The following is a 22,570-nucleotide window of genomic DNA, read 5'->3' as shown; positions in this document are numbered from 1 at the left end:
AGAATAGCTGCCTATACACAGTAACACGGAGACTTGTAACTTAATTCCATTCTAGACATTTAGACTTCTTCAGCAGCATGTGGAATGCTTATTAAAAAAAAAAAAAAAAAAAGAACATCTTGTCATCAAGAAACAAACCCATACTAGAATATGGCACAGATAAGCATCACGTAAAGCATAATTTGAAATGAAGAAAACCTCTTGGAAAAGTACATTTCACTATTTTAAAATGGACTATCCTGCCTGATGAAATGGCATTTACTACAAGCAAGGTCTGAAGCAAGATAATGGAGCAAACACTCAAAGCTTTTTTCCTCCATTTGGGAATCCCATGTGATAGACTCTGCTGTTCTCTCCCACAGCATCGTACACAAAAATTGCAACTATTCCCTTTCACTGGTACAATATGTGGAAAACCAGAATGAAGTTCACAATCAGAAGAGGAAAAAGAAAACCTTAAAAATAATGCTGGAAGAACATTGCAATTTGGCTGCCCAAAATAGAACCCATACATGCCACCAAATGCAAATTATAAGTTTGCAAAGCAACCAGTGGAATTATAAAGTAAAAGAGCTTTTTAAAAAGTGTTTTAATGACAGTGAGCTTCGGGGGGGAAATAAATATTTTCAGTGCTGGGTCCCGCTAAGTGTCATTCTGTTTTGCTAAAATAATAATACTCGGCACATGCAGCAATTCACATTTTCAAAACACAGTCCAAATGCCAACTAATTACAATTCCCTACACTGCTATAGGGTAGGTAAGTATTATTTTTAAAGTACATTCAATGTCAACATTCTTCCATAAACCAGTTAACTCATGCCTAACTGTGACTTAATCACAGCTTTTTAAGAAGATATAAATTATACTCCATATACAGTTAGCTGTGCTCTGTAGACAGAGTGCAAATTGGTTTGAGACTCAGTTCACACAACAGCCAGAAGACCCTCTCGGTGTCTATGTGAATCCTTTGATTCCATTTTGTAAAATTCTTGGGTATATTTTTTAAACACTAAATGACCCAGGTCCATCCTGCCCCTTTCTAGAAATCCAGAAGGGCAGCTGACATTTAAATCTTTGATTAATATTTGAAAAATGTGGTATGAATGGGGTTTGGAAAAAGTCAAACATTCCCAGATCAGAAAAGTCATATTTCTTTCATTGCATCCGACACAGAATTACTTGTGTGTGTATGTGCAAGAAGGAGGCAAGCGGGAGAAACTAAAGATGTAAAAGTGTCAGTCATGTCTCCTGATTGGACTTCTGTTGATCAAGGGTGAGGTTCCTTAGCTAAAGCACTAAACAGGATCATTTTACATGTAATTCATTTTTGTCACAATTATGCATATCAGGGACAAACGAAACAACAACCGAATGGTCATGATATTAGCCCTCTGGTAGTCCACACTTTGTGCCACGCGACTCTGCCCCTTGATATAGCTGTACTAAAATATTTAACAACCACTGCCATCCCAACACTCTGCCCCCTCTATTCTTTTTAAAAAAAATACATATTGCTTTATTTCAAACTACCACCACCAAAATGAATCATGAAAATTACACACAAAGCTCAGACCAGAGTCTCTAACCACTTGGGGCAGTTGTGAACATTCAGTTTCAGGCTGGAATGGTGATTCACACTTAAACATCAAATAGTTTGAAGTTTCAAAAATAAAATCTACCCTTAAAATGGACATTTTTCTTTGTAAAAACCTCTGTGTTTTGATTATTTATTTCAACAACTAAAGCAAATACCTAGCTATATTTAAACCATTTGCACAGTTTTCTATTTCAGAATTCATTTGTACACCATATTAATGCTCCTTTTCCTCTTAAAAAGAGGAGAAAACTGTTTAATGGGGGATTCCAGCACTACAGAGACACTGTAGCTTTCAGCCTTGAATTTTCTAATTTGATATTTTAAAAGTAGCTAAAATCTAGGGTTTCCTTTTGAAAATTGTGAAAGATCACTGTTCCCCTAGTCATTCGGAGATTAGCTTCACAAGTGTAATTCTGGCAGATATTCCTTGCCCCTATCTCCTGAACAACTGTTTCATATTCACAGAAAACACTAAAAGAGGATCAGGACATGCATGGGCAAGGAAGGATTTTAAATGAAGACAAGTTTCATAAAAGTGCAGCAGGTTACCAGATTATTAGAAACAGGGTCTTTTTTTAAAAATTGCATTGCTTTGATTGAATTGCAAAAATCTAGATCTGTATGCATTAGACATTTGTATTTGTTAAAGTAAATCAGAAAAGTAATATTCTACTGAAGTTTTGCCATTAAATAGAATAGTAAAATATTTTTAAATGTTCTACTAAATTAGATTTGAAGACTTCTCTAATTAGCTCACCCAGTGCATTTTTCTAGATTATACTAATGTTATACATTTGATTTTTAAAAATAATATTGAAAACATAAAAGAAGAAGACTTTTCAAATAAAGGAATTGGAAATTTAAAACATTGTGAACATTAAATTGAGTTATTTAAACTAATCTGTTTTATTTCTGCCAAATACACATTACATGAAAGTTAGCATTAACAGATTTTTGTTTTGTCCATATTTCATAATTCACAGTTTTCTAATGTTTATTATTATTAACTATGTATTCAGCATCTGCAGCTAAGAATCAAAGTTTTCGATGTATTACATGTCTGCATAAAAAGCATAATTACAGGACTTTTTTTTTTTTTTTTTTTTTTTAAACACAGCTTCTCATTCAGCAAATTCTTGAAACAATATGATTTTAAGCAAATGAAGCATTCTCTGTTACCAGAGAATTTAAAGTTTACATGATAAAAAGTGTTTTTTTTTAAATTAGTTTGTCTATACACAATGTAGCACATACAAACAAAAAACAATTGGGATACTGTTTTCTTTAACATTCTTATAGGAGGCAAAAATCACTTGAAGTAGAGAGAACACAATTACTGATTTTTAACTCATGAAAGACAAATTCATAAGCTCTCCTGCACTACTTCATGCTATTTCTCACTACCTCCAGCCCTGTAACCTCCAATCCTTCTACATTACCATGAGGAGGTGTATAAAAAGTGGAGTTTGCAGTGCTACTTCTGACTATTTTACACTATTTCTTAGCTACATAAAGACATACAGATGAGAATGAGGGTTATTTTTGTTTGTGTTTTTGAAATCTAATTCCTGAAAAGGTTCAAGGAAATTTTAACTAAACACAGTAGTGAAAATAAAACTTACTATTTACACATCAAGAGATATTTCAGACACATTTCAATAACAGGCATAACAGAGGTTTTCCCTCTTTATTAAATCCAAACACTACAATGCTACACATTCAGTCCAAACATATAACAACATAAAAAGTATCAAACAAAACCATAAAACACAAAACAAATTTGGACCAAAAGATTTTAAAATAATACATATAATTAACCTGGTACAAAGCTAGCATTCAGGGGAAGTTCTCTGCAGTTTTATTCAATAGTTTTACATTCACATAGCATCAGAACTGTAGGACAGTATCAGCTTGTGTGTAACATGGAAAGTTTTCAGATCCTACACAGCTAACTCAGACAAAACTCCCTACAAAGTTACTGGCAATTTTGCCAGAGCAAGGGGCATTGGGCAGGGTCCTGTGCATGCAGATTAAGGGTCCCCACATATTGGTGCTGTTGACATCAATGGAAGTCACTGCACAAATTCTAATTCTTACAAGCATTAGAATAGTTTGTGGGTTTTCTACAAAGAAAAACTAAATGTAAGCCTGTGTAAGTCTTTATTCCATGATAAAACCATGTTATAAAAAACAGGATGAAATGTCCAAGCTAACTAATATTAAGCCAAAGACACCTTTATATTAACAATAGCTTTTTCGGAGGTCAAAAAAATGACATGATCAAATCCAAACACGAACTCAACAATCTGAGGAAACCAAGTAACCAAACTGAAATAGAACCCTCAGGGACAGCTGAACATATAGCACAAAAAGGCAAAAGAAATATTAGATTCTCTCTCTCGACTGTTCAATGATTTTTTTTCAGAGATCCCCAAGCTTTTACTTCAGGTAAAGAGGAATTCACTGTTCCCATCTTTTTGCTTTATGTAACATATGTAACAGACCTGGAAGCGAATACATCCCCAGAGAACTGCCCTTCTAACTAACTGGGCTCTAGCTCAATCATTCTTAAAGTCCTAAGAGTGCAAGAACACTGAGAAAAACTTACTGCAAAGATTTAACTGCTTTGAAATATTTGAGAGTTACTCTTTTTTATTTCCAGGTAAACTTCTGCATGCTCATTGCATAAGAAACCAGAACACTGTCACATCTTTCACATATGTGCATTAGAAACAACCAACAATATCAATTCCCAGTGCCAGACATTAGCCATTTCTCACCAAACTTCATCAAGCTGCCTAAGTTAATTTTCTATGTACCCGTATTTTAAAAATAATACTTGACAATCACACTGAAAAGACCCAGCATGAAGCTAAAGAAGCAGCATCAGCAAATTAACACATTCAAGAAGAGCCTTTGCATACAATTTGTATAGTGAGCCTGCGTTTTCACTGAGTTCCACTTCAGACATTTCATAGGAGCACATGTTCAAAGAACACTCTGACTGCTGAGCTATATAATAAATTCTAGACTTTTTTTTTTTTTTTTAAGTTACACATTCGACACACCTGGTTAAAAGATTCATTTCAAAGACACTTCAAATCAGCAACATAAATATATTTAGTGTTTATTATTCTAAAAGAGAACAAGGAAGGAGAAACTTCAGCTTGCAGAAACAAAAGCCTGGATTATTTTTCTTTTGCTAAGACCTCTTTACAAAGCTGGCATTTAATGCAAGCCGCATTTTGCAGCCTACTGTGTTCTCCGTTAGGCAACCAAACCATTTTCAATGTGAAATTTGCTTTAAAGCTTTCCCTTTACCCACTGCTGGGGGAGGGGACTCAGAGCAGGAACAGAACCAACAAGCTGCACATTAAAAGATGTCCTGCCCCACGCTCTCTGAGCATTGTGAAGTTCACGTCTCGTGACACTTAAAAATAACATACACCAGATAATATTGCAAATCCTCCACTGCTCAAAAGATTTTGCATCCAACTATCAACACGCAAACTATACAAACTCTCTAAAACACCTTTTCCCCTTATAATAACAGTTCAACTGTACCATCCCTGCAAAAGGCAGGCCTCTCAGAAAAATCACTACTGCCTTTCTATACCACTGCAGATCTGTGACAGAGCTTGCAATTATATTTCTCAAGGTAAAAAATGCCCACCACTATGTTAGAAGTTTAGAAAGAGATGGCAGCAGATCTTGTACATTTATAAAAGTTTGTGTTAAACAGCTGCCCTAGTAAAATACTACAAGTTGTTTACCTGACAGTATAACAAATTAGTCAGTACATTGGACTTATTTGGATCAAGGGCTTCACACTCATAACCAAAATGACCACAAAAAGTTTTTATTAATATGCTGCGTCCTGAGGGAACAATAGTGACAAAGTGAAGAAGTGTCATACGGCCCAATCAGAATAAAAACTAATTCAAGGAAAATGCAAATAGTAAGTCAGTGACAGAAGAGACCCCCATCTGCCCACGCATGAACAGACCACTCTGCAGCCATCTAAATGGCATGCATTAGATTCTATGCCATCCCCAGAAAGTTCTGTTTACACACGTCCCATACTAGTGCCTTTTGGTTACAAACATTTCAGAACTTTGGCTCATAAGGAGCTGCCACGCCAAAAAGGGCTTTTAACTTCTTTAACTCTCAAAATAAATCAAGATGTTGCTCCAAAGCCTTGGAGATATTGACTAACTTATCCAAAGGACATTTTGTTACCCTCAGCAGAAAGCACTTCAGAGGAAAGAAAAGCAAAAACTAACGAATTGTAATTTTAGCTAGGGAATTTCAGCTGACACAGTAAATATTTACTACTTACTTGCCACAGGAAGTCTTCCACAAAGCCTTTGTTACCATTGTGATCTTTAAAAGTGGGGGGGGGGAGGACTTTTTGCATTTGGTAAACAAGTTACTGCACTGGGAAGAAATGCTTTCCATCCCAACCCGCGTGGAAAGAGGAAAGCCCATCAGACTTCAAAAGTAAATCAATGGCTAGGGCACGCAGCTAGCCATAATGAAAGTAAAAATGCAACTATTGCAACTACCTTCAGCACCCTTGCAAACAACCCTGCTGCCAAGGAGCTAGAGCCGTTCTGGGACTCGCCGCCGCCCCTCGCACGGACTCGAGACAGAGAACGCATGGAAAGGGATTTACCTTAGCTTTTTAGGGACGGAGTAATCCACCTCCATGACTTTGCCATGCAGCTCCACTTTACCTTTAAAACACAACAACAACAGAGACTCAGCATCGTCCGAAGCACAGTCTGGGAGCTAGGGCAGGAAATCTACCCAAAAGTCGGCGACTGCCCTGCAGCCCGAACTGCGTGGAGAGCCCTGGGGCAGGGGGCAGCCTGCTGGGGGGTCAGGGGGTGCTGCCCGGGGGCGGGAGGGCGCCCAGGGGTCCACGCCCTGGACCCCTGACAACAGTACAGTCATTTTCACAAGCAGCACCAAATGGAGAGGCTGGAGTCCGTAGCCCTCAAAATGAAGGACTGGGGCAGCCATGCTTCCACTCCCAGGGCTCCTGCCGCCCACTCCGCTAACCAGAGCTAGCAGGACTTCGCGGGGCTGCGCTCGCTTGTTCGCGGAACACCATGGCAATCTCCCGGCAGCCAAGCCCCACATGCCTCCTCTCCTGCTCTCCTGCTGCCTCTCCTTTCCCCCTACCCGGCACGGGGCGCCAGCTCGGCCGGAGTGGCCCGTCGGGGCTGCCAGAGGGTCCCCTGTGTTTGGGGCTGCGTTGGCCTGGCGCTGCCGTGTGGCTCCTACTCCCTGGCTGGGCTGCAGTTCGCTCGGGGCCCCCCAGCTGCCTCTCGGCCGCTCTTTGCTCCGCGCCCCCGGCGAGTTGGGGCAGGGCACCTCGTAAAAAGGTGCCCGAGGCCGGGAGGGTGGCAAGGGGGCGGCCGGGCGGCAGACCCCGGGTCCCGGCTCCTCTCAATAAAATCGGAGAAAAAAATCAGGGAAAAATAGCCCGGCTGGAGGGAAGCGAGGGAGCGGGGCGGGAGCGGCTGGTCCCGCAGGGCCGGGGCGAGGGGGAACCCGGGTGCCGCGGGCCGGGAGTCGGGGGTCACGGGACGAGGGAGAGGACCCCCGAGGGCCTGGGGGCCAGCAGGGCGTGGGGAGCTGAGTGGATTCCTGCGGCGGATCCCCGGGGGGAGGGAGCCGGGGGTCGCGGAGGGGCGTCAGGAAGGGATCCCGGGAGGGGCGGGGAGGGTCCCTGGAGCTCCCTGGGGAGGGGGCGCTGGATCCGGGGGGCGAGCGGGAGAGGGGCGCGCTGAGGCTCCCCGGGGAGAGGGGTCCTCGGGCAGCTGGGGTGCCCCGGGGCAGGGCTGGGAGGGTCCGGGCAGGGCTCGGGGGCGCTCCCCAGCGAGGCTCGGGGGAGCGGGGCGCCGCGGGTCCCCTGACCTCGGTGCACCCGGGCGCTTACCCGAGAGGGTTTCAATGGCCCGGATGGCCCAGTTCTGGTCCGGGTAATCCACGAAGGCGTAGCCGGACTTGAGCAGGACCTGGCCGGCTAGGGGCAGCTTCCTGTCCCCGAAGAGCTGCCGGAGCTCGTCGGCGGTGGCGGCGGGGCTCAGGTTCCCTATGTAGAGCTTGTTCATCATCCGCCTCTTCGCGGGGAGCCCGCGGCCCCTCCTGCCCGCCGCCGGCACAGACCCGGGCACCGCGCTGCGCCACCCGCCCGCCCGCCGGAGCCTGCAACAGCGCCCCGCAGCCGGGCAGCGGGCGGAGCCGAGCCGAGCCTAGCCCGCGTGTGCCGCCTCCCCCCGCCCTCCCCGGGGACACCGCGCCGAGGGCAGCCGCGCCGGCTCCTCCCGCAGCCGCGAGCCCGCCGGGGGCGCAGCGGGGCTCTCCCCGGCCGGCGCCGGGATCCAGCGCCCTCCCCGCCGCCTGGGCGGGCACCATGTGCGGGACGGGCTGGGCTCGCGCGGCGCCCGCTGGCCGAGCAGCTGCTCCGCGCCCCGGAGCTGGGGAGAGGGGGCGCCCGGGGGCACCGTGCGGGACTAGCTCCGGGGCCCGCGGGCTGGGCCATGGGGAGTCCCCTCGGGGCTAGCCACGGGCGGGCGGGTTTCAGGAAAGCCCCTTCCCGCCCAGCTCTGGGCGCGATGAGCGCTGGAGGCCCCGGGGGCCCACGGCTGTGAGAGCGCAACGGCCGCCCTGCGCCCCTCGGAGGCGCTGGCAACTCCGGTGTCGGGCCGGGCCCCTGTGGAGCTGGGAGAGCACCTGGCTCACTGGCGTGGGGGACGGGGGGTAGTCAGCCGAGCTATTCGAGGTAGGGTTGGATCTCCTCCGTTGGACAGAACAAGCATCCCTCCCCGGATCTCTCCCCACAGCTGGGATTTAGATGCCATTAAAACACCTGGGATGATCGCAGCAATTTCCCATCCCTTTCACACTGCTCTTGCTTTGGTTGTGATGCTCTGCAATGGGTGCATAGATCTTCGCTCTCCCTCCTGGGAGAAGGTCTGGTCCGATGACTTGGCACAAATTATTCATGCATCACTTGATGCTCGATTTCTTCTTCTTCTACTGCCACTATTATAACATCGAGAGGCCCCTGCTGACATCAGGGCCCCATTGTGCTAGGCCTGTATAGACAACAGTAAGATAGTACCCATCCCAAAGAGCTTAAATCTAAATGTACAAAAGTTCGTAATGGGCAAAGGCTCTTTATCTGAGCACTCCCTCCTCAATCTGTTGAGGCTTCCAGTCCCCCCCTTTCTCACAGGAGGCTCTCAGCATGCTTCCAGCCCATCAAAGTTCGCTGAGCACAACTCTCATTTTAAATAGATGTAAAACGCTGTCCGGTCTAAGGTTTAAATGATTATTTTCCACTAAGGAGCCATTGGCAATGAGCAGGGGAGGAAAGAGGAGAAAATTTTGATTAATTTTTGAACAGTTCCAGTCATAATTGTAGCTAAACATTTGATAGTAAACTGTCTGAAGAAAGATGATTTTCTGTCTATTTGGATTTCAGTCTTTTTTTAGTTGCTGCCTCCAGAAAAAAGACCCAGGCTGTCAGAGTAGACTAAGGAGAATGGGGAGTTACCGGACATACCAGTCAAATCCACAGCAGATGACCGAATAGGTTTCTTTGAAAAACCTGGCAAAGGATTTTATTTTATGCCAATGATTTATTTTGCTAAGCACCTGTTGTGACACAGAGGCTCCTTGGCAAAGGTTCTCCTGTTTTTTGCAAATAACTCTCACCTTGGACCAAAGCTCACCACATCAAAAATGTCTTACAGGAGATTTATCTGTAAAGAGGAATCTGTTGGTATCTACAGAAAGCTCGTAACTTGTCAAGACCCATAATCATTGTGAGATGTGTGTGCGGGTAATGTTTATGGAATACTGTATTTATAATGAAAGTCTGCTTTATGGACTTGGAGTAGAAATTAGTCACAGGAGTAATGTGTCTCGATGATGACCCTTTCAAGCAAGAGGGAGTCATCACCCCTCTGTAGTCAGCCAGTGAGGTAATGCAAGGTTCTATTGTCTACCCTTGCCACATCCCAGAACAGTCAATGGAAAACCAAGTGCAAATGATCTAAACCATTGGGAGGTGAACCAGACCATTACAGTGGAGTGCCCTGGCTAAGACTAAAGACAAAAGACTTTTTCAATATAACAGAATGTAGGGAGAGGTACTCTGGATCCATTCACTGAGAAACCCCTTGAGGAGCAGGGGGGTTTCATGAATGTTTTGATCCTGGTTCTTGTGAAACCAGGCAGCTGTGGAACAGACCGAACTTTGGGGAGGGGAAGAAGCCTACTTTATTAGCTAAGAAAGGGAACTATTGAGATATGTAGATCCAGCGTCACATTTTTTTAGTTTGTTTTATGCTGTAACCATTTGTTTCCATCATTTTCTCTCACTTCTAGTTACATCTTTATTCCCGCTGAAATAAACCTACCTTTGTTCTATTATAAGTGCTCACAAGTGCTGTGTGTTTTACAGGATTGGTGATTTAAGGCAGGGGTCTCCAAACTTTGAGATGAGGGCCATATTAGATTTTTTAAGGGACTTTGCGGGCCGAAGCGACTGTGAAAAAATTAAATATATGCAAAATAATTTAAAAAAGAAATATTATTTTAGGATTAGTGAGACGTATGGTACTGATGTTTTTCTGACAAAATTGCATTTAGCTGTGGTTCAAAGTTAGTGTTCCCTATCATCAAAATTGATTGTAAATGTTCATCAGACAAGGTTGATCTGTAGTTGGATTTCACATATTTCATCATCGAAAATGTTTTTTCACACACATAAGTAGTGCCAAACACTGACATTAATCCATGGACAAAGTTTTTTTACATGAGCATATTGATCACTTGGCAGGAATTTATAGAACTCTACCAGATTTCCTTCTTTATATTTGTCCTTCAACAAGTCATTGGATTGCAGGTCAATCACTTCCATTTGAAGTTCAGGTGGAAGTTTTTCGAGATCGCAATCAAATGGGTTTTGGAAGATTCGTATTTCTCCTGCATTCACATCAAGGTCAGAGAAACGTTCCTGGAACTGTAGTTTCAGATCAGAAATGATTTCTTGTGCAAACCTAGTTGGGAATCGTGATTCAGTTTCTTGGTTGAACTTCTCACAACATGTAAAATGAGCAAAGCAGTCCCTCATCAGTTGGGACTCGAAAATAACTAGTTTTTGCCTGAATGCTTTTGCCTGGGTGTACATGTCACAGATAAGCCCGTTTTCCCCTTGTAGTCTAAGATTGAAGTCATTCATGTGCTTGGTAGTGCAAAGCCATTCACTGTTTGTGAGTAAAGGTAGAGGTCATTTTTTTAAATTTAAGAACATTTCAATTGCAGTTCTAAGCTCGAAAAATCGCGACAAAACCTTTCCCCAGCTAAGCCATCGAACTGAAGTGTGGTAGGGCAAATCGTGTTATTCTGATTCTATTTCCACCAGAAATGCTTGGAACTGACGATAGTTAAGTCCATGTGAGTGAATGAAATTCACGGTTGAAACTACGGGTTCCATAACACATGACAAATCCAAATATTTCCATAACACATGACAATGCTTGCTTATGAAGAATGCAATGAAGACTTGGGACAGCCTGCACTTTCACAAGCTTTGTAGATTTGTCCAACCAAACCCTTTTTGAACCACACATGTTTCTACCTCCATCGGTTGCAACACACTTCAGTTGTTTCCATTGCAGGTTGTATTGAGAAAGTGACTTTTCAACTTCTTTGAAAATCTCTTCACCTGTGGTTGTTCCATGCATACTATGCACAGAAGCTAGTTCTTCCGCAGCTTCAAAATTACTGCCGACCCTGCGAATAAACAACAGCAGTGAGGAACAGCAGTTAATAAGTAAGGTATTTCCTGGGTGGGAAAGACTCATAGAAAAAGATGAAAAGTTAACGACATCTTGTGTACAGTCCCTCCAAAATAATGTCTCATTGACCTCAGTGTGTGAGCAAACTCAGGCTCTCACCCAGAATGTAATCATGGGAATGATTCGGCAAGCCATAGCAGGACACATTGCCATGGAGGCAATCAACTTGATTTGGTCCCATGTAACGGAGGAAGAATTAGTCCTCCGGCCCTGGTGGAGACTAGTTAACGCTTCATACAATCAACACCAGCAAAGATTGCAGTTATTCTTGATAATTGTGGCAGGCAAAGAAATTAGGGTAATCCACCCAGTAGTCCCACTGGGATTACAGATTAATGATAACTCAGTAGTGTATTCCAGAGAGCCTAACACTTGGGCCTGGCAGAAAAATAATGTGTGGAACACAGTAAATGTAAAAGGGTGTAGGAGAAAAGAAGGTTTGGGCTATAGCTGTGACGACCAAGCATTGGAGGAACCTGATCAATGCTTCCTCCCACAACCTGGGAATAAGTCTCCCTGTTCTTTCGATGTTATCCAGGAAGAGGGGTCTGTTATTGTCTATGTTGGTAAATCATGTGTGTGTGTAAGAACAAGATGTAATATTGTATTGATTAATGAACTTTGGATTCAATCCATGGTGCATTATGTTATTTGGTGTTTCTGTAATATAACTACTATTGTTAGTAAGTTTACTGTGCCTATATGAACTGTACAACATTTGAAAGCCTATCCTGAGGGGGAGAATGGCAAACTCGAGATTCAACACCACAACCAGTAGATCTCTAGGCTAGCGGCTACAGTTAAAACACAGGCCATCATTCCTGGTGGGAGACTTTGCTTGGGTGGAGCCCCAGTGCAATAGGTCTTTTGAATATCATACTTCACCCCATTGTGGTGATCTTCGGTTTCCAAATTTTACTAGCAATTAGTCTGGTTCTACTGGTTCGCTTGATCCAGCGACTGATGTGGCTGCTGCAATGGATTGAAGATCAGACCCGGTACCACGGAGTAAGGATGTGATGGGGATACTCGCTCAGTGCAAACATCCCATCAATAGGGGGACTTGTTACCTATCACCTCTGTGTTCTTGGGGAACCAGGGCGCAGTACCCAGCCTCTCTGATTCATGAAAGACCTTCCTTTACCCAGCCTCTGCTTGAACCAAAGCCGATCAGAAGAAAGACTTACAAAAAGCAATGAAAAGGCAGTGGGAGACACACCTAGACCCCTCCGGACAAGGGTGACAGGATTAAGGAAACTCCCCTAGCCTCATTTGTATCAAAGATGGGAAAGGGAGGCATCTCCATTAACATACAGAATGGAGAACAGAGATTCCAAGGCAAGAACCGCACTGAACCCTGAGACCAGAAAAGCAGGAAAGCACTGCATGATGGGGGATCTCTGCTCCAGATATTAATGAACCCACACCTGCATACACCCAGCTCAGTAGTTATCAGACCAATTCTAGTAATAAATCCTTTATTGGTATCCAAAATACTGAAGCTGCCTAATTATATTGTGAGCTACCTCGAAGGAACACCGCCCATAGCCAGGAATGATCAGTTCCTATTGTCTAACCTGAACAAAATAACTTTAGTGTACTCCATTGAGCCACCAGTTTACCCACAAACAAATCTAGTGTTCTCCCTTGAACCATTGTTCTTTCCCTACAAAAACCCCTATGCATTCTCAAGTAAGTGTTCTGATGCCTGGATCCAAAATCCGCACCAGTTCCATTGGGACTTCATCTTCTCCTGACTGATAATGCTGGGGGCTCTGCTTGTCTCCAGCACTCCGTACCACCAGCTACCACCACCACATGGGAACCCCAATCGATTCAAGCTTCACGGAGTGGTGAGAACCCAGCTCTCTCTCTCTCTTTCTCGGTATAGCCTTCTGACCCTGACTTGTATGATCAGTTATAGTTTTCTAAACCTGACTTTTATAATCAAATTTAAGTTAGATTTACTATTATAACTGTTTGGTTTGTTTGACTCTACTTGTATGGTTATTACCTGGCAATAAATAACTTTTATGGTTAAGCTGGTTGCCTTTCTCTCTCTCTCTTGCATTCCCCCTTGTGGGTGTTTTTTGGCTTCCCCATTCGCTCTGCAGCAACGCTCCTCGTACCTAAGTTAAAGATCCCTGCAGTGCCCCAAAATCTTGTGGGGTTTGCTCATCAAGTGGGTTACTACCAGAAAAATTGTAATGTGAAAGTGGGGATAGGGATGTGCTGAACCTGGGACATATGAGGGTGACAGCTTGGAGGTGCTGTTCAACCCAGCTTGCTGAGTCCAAAAGCATATAAGGGGGTCAGCCTGGGAGTGCTGATAAATCCAGTCCTCTCAGACATGCTCTGTTAATGTGTGTGTGTTTGTCTGATTCTGGAGCTGGAAGAACCCAGCCCTGGGGAACCTAGGTCCTGCAGGATAGCTCCACTGGGAGGGAACTTGCAGCAGGGAGAAGTAGAGCTCCATATGAGAACACAAGTGACACAAGCAGTACATTGATAGAATTACAGAACCCGCTCCTCCCCCGAAGAGTAACCCTAATAAATGAACGTACCCCAAAGTAATGGGAAAATCTGGTAACATTTCTTTCTTCTCCTATGCGCTATATAAAAATGGAGCATGAGATTGACCGATTTATTTTAATGGCTGGGCCTACTTTTCCTCTAATGGCAGGTTCTCTGGTGGAGTATTGGGCTGACATCACCAGGGGCTGAGCCAAGAGGCACAGCAATGCTGGAGAAGACATTTTTTCTTGGAATGGAATATCACACCCTAATGTGCTTGATGAGCCAAAATCTGCTACATGGGAGTCAGCTGATGATTCAGGGCCATCTCCCACTTCCCGGGTTGTAAACTGTGTTGCTGGGCAATTAAAAAAATATCGAATATTTCCCTGGTAATGTGGTGACTTTCCCTGTCTCATGGTGAGCGCTTAGTGAAGGTGGTTATGCACTGGATGGTGTAGGAATAGCCGTGACTGTTTCTTGCTGCCACGTACAATTCTTCCTGCTTTGCATTATCACGGTTCAAACCCCATTGATAATTGAACTGTGACAATGCAAAGCAGGAAGAATTCATCCATCTCCAGTCTCTTGTTCTGCGCATTCAGTGCACTTTGGGCCATGCTACCATTCAGCAGCGGTGGTAGTAGGTCTATCTTCCACAGTCCAAGCCAACTATTCTACTTGGATGCTGCAGCAGCTGAAAGTGGTCCCCTGGATCCGTGGCATTCATTGACATTTCCCCTTTCACTGAGCACCTTTGGCACTGAACGCAGCATGACAGGGCTCGTCAGGGCTGTGGGGAAGCAAGCTTCCAAACAACTGATGTAAACTCTCTCCTCCGGGCATTCAAGCTCAGCCAGTGAACTTCCCACTTTTCCTTTATAGACACCTCCCACAACAGCAGAATCACCTAGGTTTTCAGTGTGGAAGATAACCCATGTTACAACATGATCTTTCCTATATAACCCAGGACATGTTGTTTCTTGGCATGGCCTTAAACTGAGAGACAATACTGCCTTGACTAACTAGTACACCCTACACAAGTTAGTTATACTTATTAGAATCCAAAGACATTTGTCAAATGTAACCTTTTTTGCACACACAAATATTCTGTCTGAATATAGCAGAGGTCCCCAAACCGTGGGGTGCCCCAGCCCTTGGGGGACACGGAGGAACATTAGGGGGATGCAGCAGGACAGGACAGCCCCTACAGGGGCAGAAAGGGAACGAGTGGCACCCAGCCCTGCTCTGCCCCCAGCTCTGTTTTGGCTCCCAGCTCTGGCCCTAGCCACAGCCTCAGCCTCCGGCTCCTGGCCCCATTCTCAGTCCCCGAGGGTGTGTGCACAGACAGATTACATTATGGGTAAGGGGGGGCATAGCATAAAAAGTTTGGGGACCACTTGAATATAGACTAAATGATCAGCAAATCTCTAAGTGCCTTTTATCTATTCTACTATATATGTACTTGAGGCATTAATTTTCCAAGACACTAGCATTCCATTTTTAAAATCATTTCCCCTAATTTAGGGCATGTTTTTCTTTTCCAGTGAGAAGTTGCCAATTGTCTTGCAACTACTAACAGATCAGAGGGGCAGTCCTTATTTCAGCGAGTGAGACCATTGCCAATAGAAAGCCCCAGAAGGTTTACCCAGAGGTTCACTGGATAATTAATGTCTAACAGGTTGCAATATTAGGTTATGAACTGCATCTCAATATTCTTTACTAACTGGACATGTCCACCACATAGGTATAATAACCACCTCTTACTTGACAGTTTCTCCACCATCTAGCCCACGCCCAGCCAATCTGAACTTTTTTTTTTTAAACCTTGCTGGAGTAAGAGATAACTGAAACAGTATCTAAAGAAATGTTCCCCGATTGTGTTATAGATCAAGGTCTTATTTCCAAAATAAGTCCATTTCACTGGGGTAGCATGTCTAGAAATACAGGCAGTCCTCGGACTTACGACACAATTGTTTCCTGAAAATCGGGTCTTAAGTTGAAACGTCGTAACTCGATTTTCCCATAGGAACAATGTCAGATGGAGTGTCATAAAGTCAAAACCAATGTCGGAAAGTTGAAACAGGATGTCAATTTATAAACGTTGTAAATGCCGTTCGTCATAACTCAAACGTCGTAAAGTCAAGGACTGCCTGTACTCACAACATCCCAGAGTACTTGTTCAATGAAGACCAGTATTTGTCTGTATTAGTGTGCCCTGATCCACCATTGCATTGTGGTGCCTGGTTTGATGATACCATATAACAGCAATCCCATCCTGCATCACCGCTCTCAGCCTTCTTCTATTCCATGTATAGTCTGGCTGCGCTCTCCACGTACCCATAGGAGGATGATTGGAGGGCATGTGGGTAGTGAACCTGCCTCATCACTGGGAAACCCCACCCAGAAGGGTAGAGCATCCCCTGGCAGGGCCGGTGCCAGCTGAGCTCAGTTTGCCAGCGAGACGGGCCCTGCTGGATAGCTGGGGGTGGAGGACTGTGTCCCTTCCCTTGAAGATCCTGGAGTCCTTGTTGGGTTGGGAGAGTGACCCCTCATGCAGGACCTCTTGGAGAGGGGGAGAGGGCAGCTGGCCACCCCCTGAACACAGCAGAAGTGTGTGGAGCCCACTGCCCCCCTCAGCAGATGCCTGTAGTAAGGGGAATCTGGGGGCTCAGGTGGGAATAGGACCAGGGAGGAAAGGGACCAACACAAAGGGCTTCAGGGGTCATCAGATGTGGGCAGGAGCACTTGGGGATAGCAGGGGTCAAGCTACATGAGGAGATTGGGAGCAGCAGAATGTGCATGAAGAGTCCATCGTAAGAGGGTGAGGGTTCTGGGTGCCTCAGCCCTGGCCCGAGGGCAGCAGCAGTATCTTCACCCTGCTCAGTGCTAGTAAGTGAGGCCAGGGGCAGGGAGAGCTGTGGGGAGCGGAGCTGACCCAGTCAGGTCTCAGCTCAAAGGGCCAAGTGCCTCCCCAATGCCCTAGCCAGGAGACAGGTGCTCTGCTTGCTACACACACTTGGTGACCAGACTGTCCATCAGCCTGTGCCCCTGCTTGGATTGACTGCTCTTTCCTACTGGACAGGGGAAGCAAAGGGAACTGCCCTGCAGGCTGCTCCCGACCTGCCCTATATGAGAGCTGGAAAACCCAGTGTCTGCAGGGAGAATCTGGAGGGCTGGCAGGTCTGGGAGCAAGTGTGTTTGTGTGTGAGAGACAGAGAGAGAGACAATAGGTAACAGGTACATGTACATTTATGCAAATTAAAACCTACAGGTTTTTGTTGTGCAAATGTTGGTAGATAGGTGTAACACGTACAAACTCACTGTGTTCTCTAGATTCCCCAACACTGGTCTGGCCTTAACAAATCCAGCTTGCTCTGGGTGAGTATAAATGGCCACCCAGCATTGCAAACAGATAGCTAGCATTTTTGCTAAGCCCTTTAGGGCATGAGTCAGCACAGAGCCATCGATCCAGAGAGTTTAAGGCCAGAAGGGACCATTCGATTTTCTAGTCCGACCTCCTACATAATTTGGCAGGGCCCTATAGGGTCCATGTGAGGTGAGGTCATCTCCATCTTCAGGGAGAATCCCAACAGTAACTTCCTTCCCTACATGGAGGAAGTTCTTCCCCTAACAGAACAGCATGAAAGGAATCCCTTATGGGACCTACTACTCATTCCTCCTTAAAATCCATCTGCAAAGCCATGAGCCCTGGGGTTTTGCCATTTTGCAGGCTCTCTGTTGCCTCTAAGACTTTCTCTTCTGTTAATTCTTCCATCTGAAAGTTCTTTACCAACCTCATGACTTTTGCAAAGCCTGCTGCTTCCGGGTGTGACACTCTATATCTTGGGAAAGTGCCCAGTAAACCCCATATTCCTCATTTATATAGAATTGTGATCTTGCATATAAAGCATGCCATGTGAGGTATCAGGGGAAAGGTTATGATCTGCTGAAAGTTGTTGGGGTATGTAAGGATTAAGTAAATACCTGGGTAACCATTATCATGGTAATAGGGAGAAAGGCACAGGCAAGCACTATTTCTTTGCTTGATAGATAAAGTTGCCATCCTTTTCCCTTCCCTTCTGCTTGTTAAGGATAGAGAAGCGTTGCAGCTGCACAAGGAATATGGTGGTCTGAAGGATACCCTTTGTGTGAAGATGTGTTATCTCCCCCCTCCCTTCCTCTCCCAGCTACATAAATGAGCTCAGGGTCATGGCCCCTTCCTCCCTCCCCTGTGAACTGCTGATTAAGGGAACTCATGGCTACAATTACTGCAAAGAAATGTAGCTTCAAGGTAAAAATGTCTGTATAATATGTTTAATGCTGTAAACAGTAAACAGGGGCAAATATAATTATATTCAGTATATAGCTATTAATATTCATTATATGGGTGTTCATATTACTAAATAAGGATTTTGGGGGCGTTGTTGTAAATGTGGGTATTTACATATTAACTTAGATAAAAGGGTGTGATGTGATTAATTTGGGGCTTACTCGACAATTGGGTCGAGGAGAACAATTACCGCAATAAAGAAGTCTGTATACTCAATCCGCCTCTGGGTCCTCCTGCTCTTTCTTTCTAACTCTAACAAAAGTCACTGTTCTATCTAAATATGTGTATCATTAATGCATATGAAGTTATGAGAATTGTGTTGTATGGTTGTCACTAAAATATGCTGTGAGTTTGGGAAGCACCCAGAGACTAGCTCTCCAGACACAATGCCAAGGAAAGTAACCAAAGCCCGGGCAGGTGTCAAACAACCCATCAACAGCCATTGTCTAGCTACAATTCAATGCCGTACCTGCATAAGGCCACACCAGGGGAATTGCTCAATCTTGCCTGGGGACTCAGCAATGCCACCAGATATGCCTGGACTTGTGTTCTCAAGCACATGGCCTAAGGGTATAAAATAGAACACAGTAGTCCCATTCTTTGCCTTTTCTCCTTCCCCCATCTATGCTGCAAGCAACAAGGACACTCAGAAGACTGAAGACTCCAACAGAGGAGACTGGCCCAGGTTTCAAGGGTGAAACCTGTGTATTATGAACTGCAATATCCAGTGGGGTGAGAAAAACTGCTTAATCTAGATGTTGCCCAGTCTAATAGGGTTGAAAGTTTAGACTGCGTGCTTATATTTTCTTTTCTTTTGGTAACTAACTTTGACTTTTTGCCAATCACTTAAAATCTATCATTTGTAGTCAATAAATTTGTTTAACTGTTTATCTTTATCAGTGAGTTTGTCTGAAGTGTTTGGTAAATCTGCTCAGGTTTACAAAGGCTGGTGTATATCCACTTTCCATTGATGAAGTGGTGAACCAACTAATAAATTTGCACTGCTTGAGCAGTGCAAGACAGTGTATTCCTGAGGTACAAGGCTGGGAGGATTTGGCTAGTGCCTTTTTCTGTGTGATTCATGAGTGGCGCTGGGAGCATTCATGCAATCTAGCTGGGTGTGGGGCTCCACATGCTGTAGTGCTGAGTGATCACAGTACCTGGAGAGGCTTGCTGCTCGTCACTAGCAAGGCATTGTGAGAGACAGCCCAGGCTGGAGAATTAAGGGGGTACAGCAGTCCCACAGTCCCAGGCTGCACCCTGGGGATCCCGTCGCACCGGGTGTGATGGGTTGGGTCACAGAAACCCCCTTGGGACTGCCACCTGATATTCTAGGACTCCCTCTGAGCCTGTTTTCCCAGCCAGCTTGGGGCTTCAGTACCTTGCTTTGTTTGAGCCAGACATGCTTGCCTGCTGCAAACACAGATCCAAGTCTGAACCACGTCCCTCACAAGCTGCAGGCTTAACTGAAAACAGCTTAAGAAGTGCTCCTGTCTCCAGCACTCAGATACCCAATCCCAATGGGGTCCAAACCCCAAATAAATCCATTTTACCTTGTATAAAGTGTATACAGGGTAAACTCATAAATTGTTCACCCTCTATAACACTGATAGAGAGATATGCACAGCTATTTGCCCCCCTCCAGGTATTAATACTTACTCTGGGTTAATTACTAAGTCAAAAGTGATTTTATTAAATAGAAAAAGTAGGATTTAAGTGGTTCCAAGTAATAACAGACAAAACAAAGTAAATTACCAAACAAAATAAAATAAAACACGCAAGTCTAAGCCTAATAGTAAAAACTAAATTTAGGTAAATCTCACCCTTAAAGATGTTCCAATAAGCCTCTTTTACAAATTAGACTTCCTCCTAGCCTGGGTCCAGCAATCCCTCACATCCCTGTAGTTACTGTCCTTTGTTCCAGTTTCTTTCAGGCCTCTCCTTGGGTGGAGAGGCTATCTTTTGTGCCAGCTGAAGACAAAATGGAGGGGTTTCTCCAGGGGCTTATATAGTCTCTCTCTTGTGAATGGAAACCCCTTCCCCACTCCTATGCAGAATCCAGATCCAAGATGGAGTTTTGGAGTCACATGGGCAAGTCACATGTCCATGCATGACTCAGTTCTTTACAGGCTGACGCCACATTCCCAGGAAAGCTCAGATGTGGATTGGTGTCTCTCAAAGTTCATTGTTAGCTTAAGTGTTTCTTGATTGGGCACTTACTGAGAATAGTCTTTTCTCAAGAAGCTGACCAACTGCTTCACTTAGACCTTGGCTACACTTGCAGATGTACAGCGCTGTGAGTTAAACCTGACTTTGTACAGCTGAGTAGGGAAAGCGCTGCAGTCTGTCCACACTGACAGCTGCCCAGCGCATTGTCGTGGCCAAATTTGCAGCATTTGCTGCGCCATTGGGAGCGGTGCATTATGGGCAGCTAACCCACAGAGCACCTCTTCCCATTCTGGTGCCGTGGGTTGTGGGAAAAGGGCGTGGGTGCGGGGCATTGTGGGTCCTGTCCCAACGCCCCGTGATGAATTGCTTCGCATCCCAGAAATCCCTTTGTTTCCGTCCACCTTTGGCACCATCTTTCAACGATTTCTGTGCAGCGCGATCTGTCTGCGGGAAATGGAGCCTGAACTGCTGAGGCGTATGCTGACTTATCTTGCCAGCACGTCACGTTTGGCTGTCGAACTATTCCTTAAGATCCAAAGTGACAGTGAGAGTGAGGAGTCCGATGATGCTATCGAGCTGCGTAACGCGTACGACACGAAATTGCTTGTGGCATTCACGGACATGCTCAGCACTGTGGAACGCCACTTTTGGGCTTGGGAAACAAGCACTGAGTGGTGGAATCACAACGTCATGGAAGTCTGGGATGACGAGCAGTGGCTGCAGAACTTTCGGATGAGAAAAGCCACTTCCATGGGACTGTGCGAGGAGCTCGCCCCCACCCTGCGGCGCAAGGACACAAGATTGAGAGCTGCCCTGCCAGTGGAGAAGCGGGTGACTAGTGCAATCTGGAAGCTGGCAACTCCAGACAGCTACCGGTCGGTCACAAACCAGTTTGGAGTGGGAAAGTCGACCGTTGGAATCGTGTTGATGCAAGTTTGCAGGGCCATTAATTGCATCCTACTCAGAAGAACCGTGACTCTGGGTAACGTGCAGGAAATAGTGGATGGCTTTGCACAAATGGGGTTCCCTAACTGTGGAGGGGTGATAGATGGGATGCACATTCCTATTCTGGCACCACCCCACCTAGGATCCGAGTATGTTAATCGGAAGGGGTATTTCTCTATGGTTCTTCAGGCACTTGTGGATCTCCGTGGGCGTTTCATTGACATTAACACAGGCTGGCCTGGAAAGGTGCATGACGCATGCATCTTTCGGAACACTTGGCTGTTCAGGAAGATGCAGGCCGGGACTTTTTTCCCAGAGCGGAAGTTGAAATGCCCATTGTGATCCTTGGAGATCCTGCTTACCCGTTAATGCCGTGGCTCATGAAACCCTGCACAGGGAGCCTTGACAGCAGCAAGGAACGGTTCAACTACAGGCTGAGCCAGTGCCGAATGATTGTGGAGTGTGCCTTTGGCTGTTTAAAGGCCCACTGGCGATCTCTGTATGGGAAGCTGGACTTGGCCGAAAACAGCATCCCCGTGGTTATATCCGCGTGCTGTGCCCTCCATAATATTTGTGAAGGGAAGGGTGAAAGCTTCACTCAGGCATGGATCTCTGAGGTTCAACACCTGGAGGCTGAATTTGCACAGCCAGAGAGCAGGGCTATTACAGGGGCCCAGCGCGGGGCTGCAAGGATTAGGGATGCCTTGAGGGAGCAATTTGAGGCTGAAAACCAGCAGTGATATCTGGTGCCCTGCAAGGGAGTGAAGTGCAGTAGTTCCAATCTTTAGGAATCAGGGTTTGCTAAGCAGACAAGCAGACTTGCAGTGCCTGTTTATTTTCTGGGCTAAGGAGTCTTTTACTTTATGCAATAATAAAGAATGTTTTCAAAGCCAAAAAATCCATTTATTGAAAAGAAAAAAAATTATTTATTGAAAAGAAACAAGGGGGTGGAGTGGGGAATGGTACAATCACAGATTCGCGTATGTCCTGTCTGGTGTGCTGTGCAGTGAGTGCTGCACTTCAGGATAGCTATACTGCATGGAGATGGGGGTTGAGTGCAGAGGGTAAGGGTCATGGTTTTCAGGGCTGGGTGGTGAAGATACTGGTGTTGGAGGCAGCGGGTGGCGTGA

The 22,570-nt window shown here is 45.3% G+C and overlaps 1 protein-coding gene across 2 annotated transcripts in view; it reads right to left on the bottom strand.

Annotated features, from left to right (window-relative positions):
- IGF2BP2 (insulin like growth factor 2 mRNA binding protein 2) overlaps positions 1–7,840 on the bottom strand; it is a 98,780-nt gene extending 90,940 nt beyond the window's left edge. Inside the window, exons 1-2 of one of the 2 annotated variants that reach the window (XM_034782429.1) lie at positions 7,546–7,840; positions 6,274–6,334 (exon numbers count right to left, since the gene is read on the bottom strand). In XM_034782429.1, coding sequence (XP_034638320.1) covers positions 6,274–6,334; positions 7,546–7,723 — 239 coding nt within the window. In that variant the 5' untranslated portion in view covers positions 7,724–7,840. The remainder of the gene's footprint in view (positions 1–6,273; positions 6,335–7,545) is intronic. The other variant, XM_034782430.1, reaches the window with a different exon arrangement.
- Between the last annotated feature and the right edge of the window lie 14,730 nt (positions 7,841–22,570).

This window comes from Trachemys scripta, chromosome 9 (assembly GCF_013100865.1).
Source record: "Trachemys scripta elegans isolate TJP31775 chromosome 9, CAS_Tse_1.0, whole genome shotgun sequence".
Taxonomy (NCBI): Eukaryota; Metazoa; Chordata; order Testudines; family Emydidae; genus Trachemys; species Trachemys scripta.
This window is presented reverse-complemented; position numbering and strand designations above follow the sequence as displayed.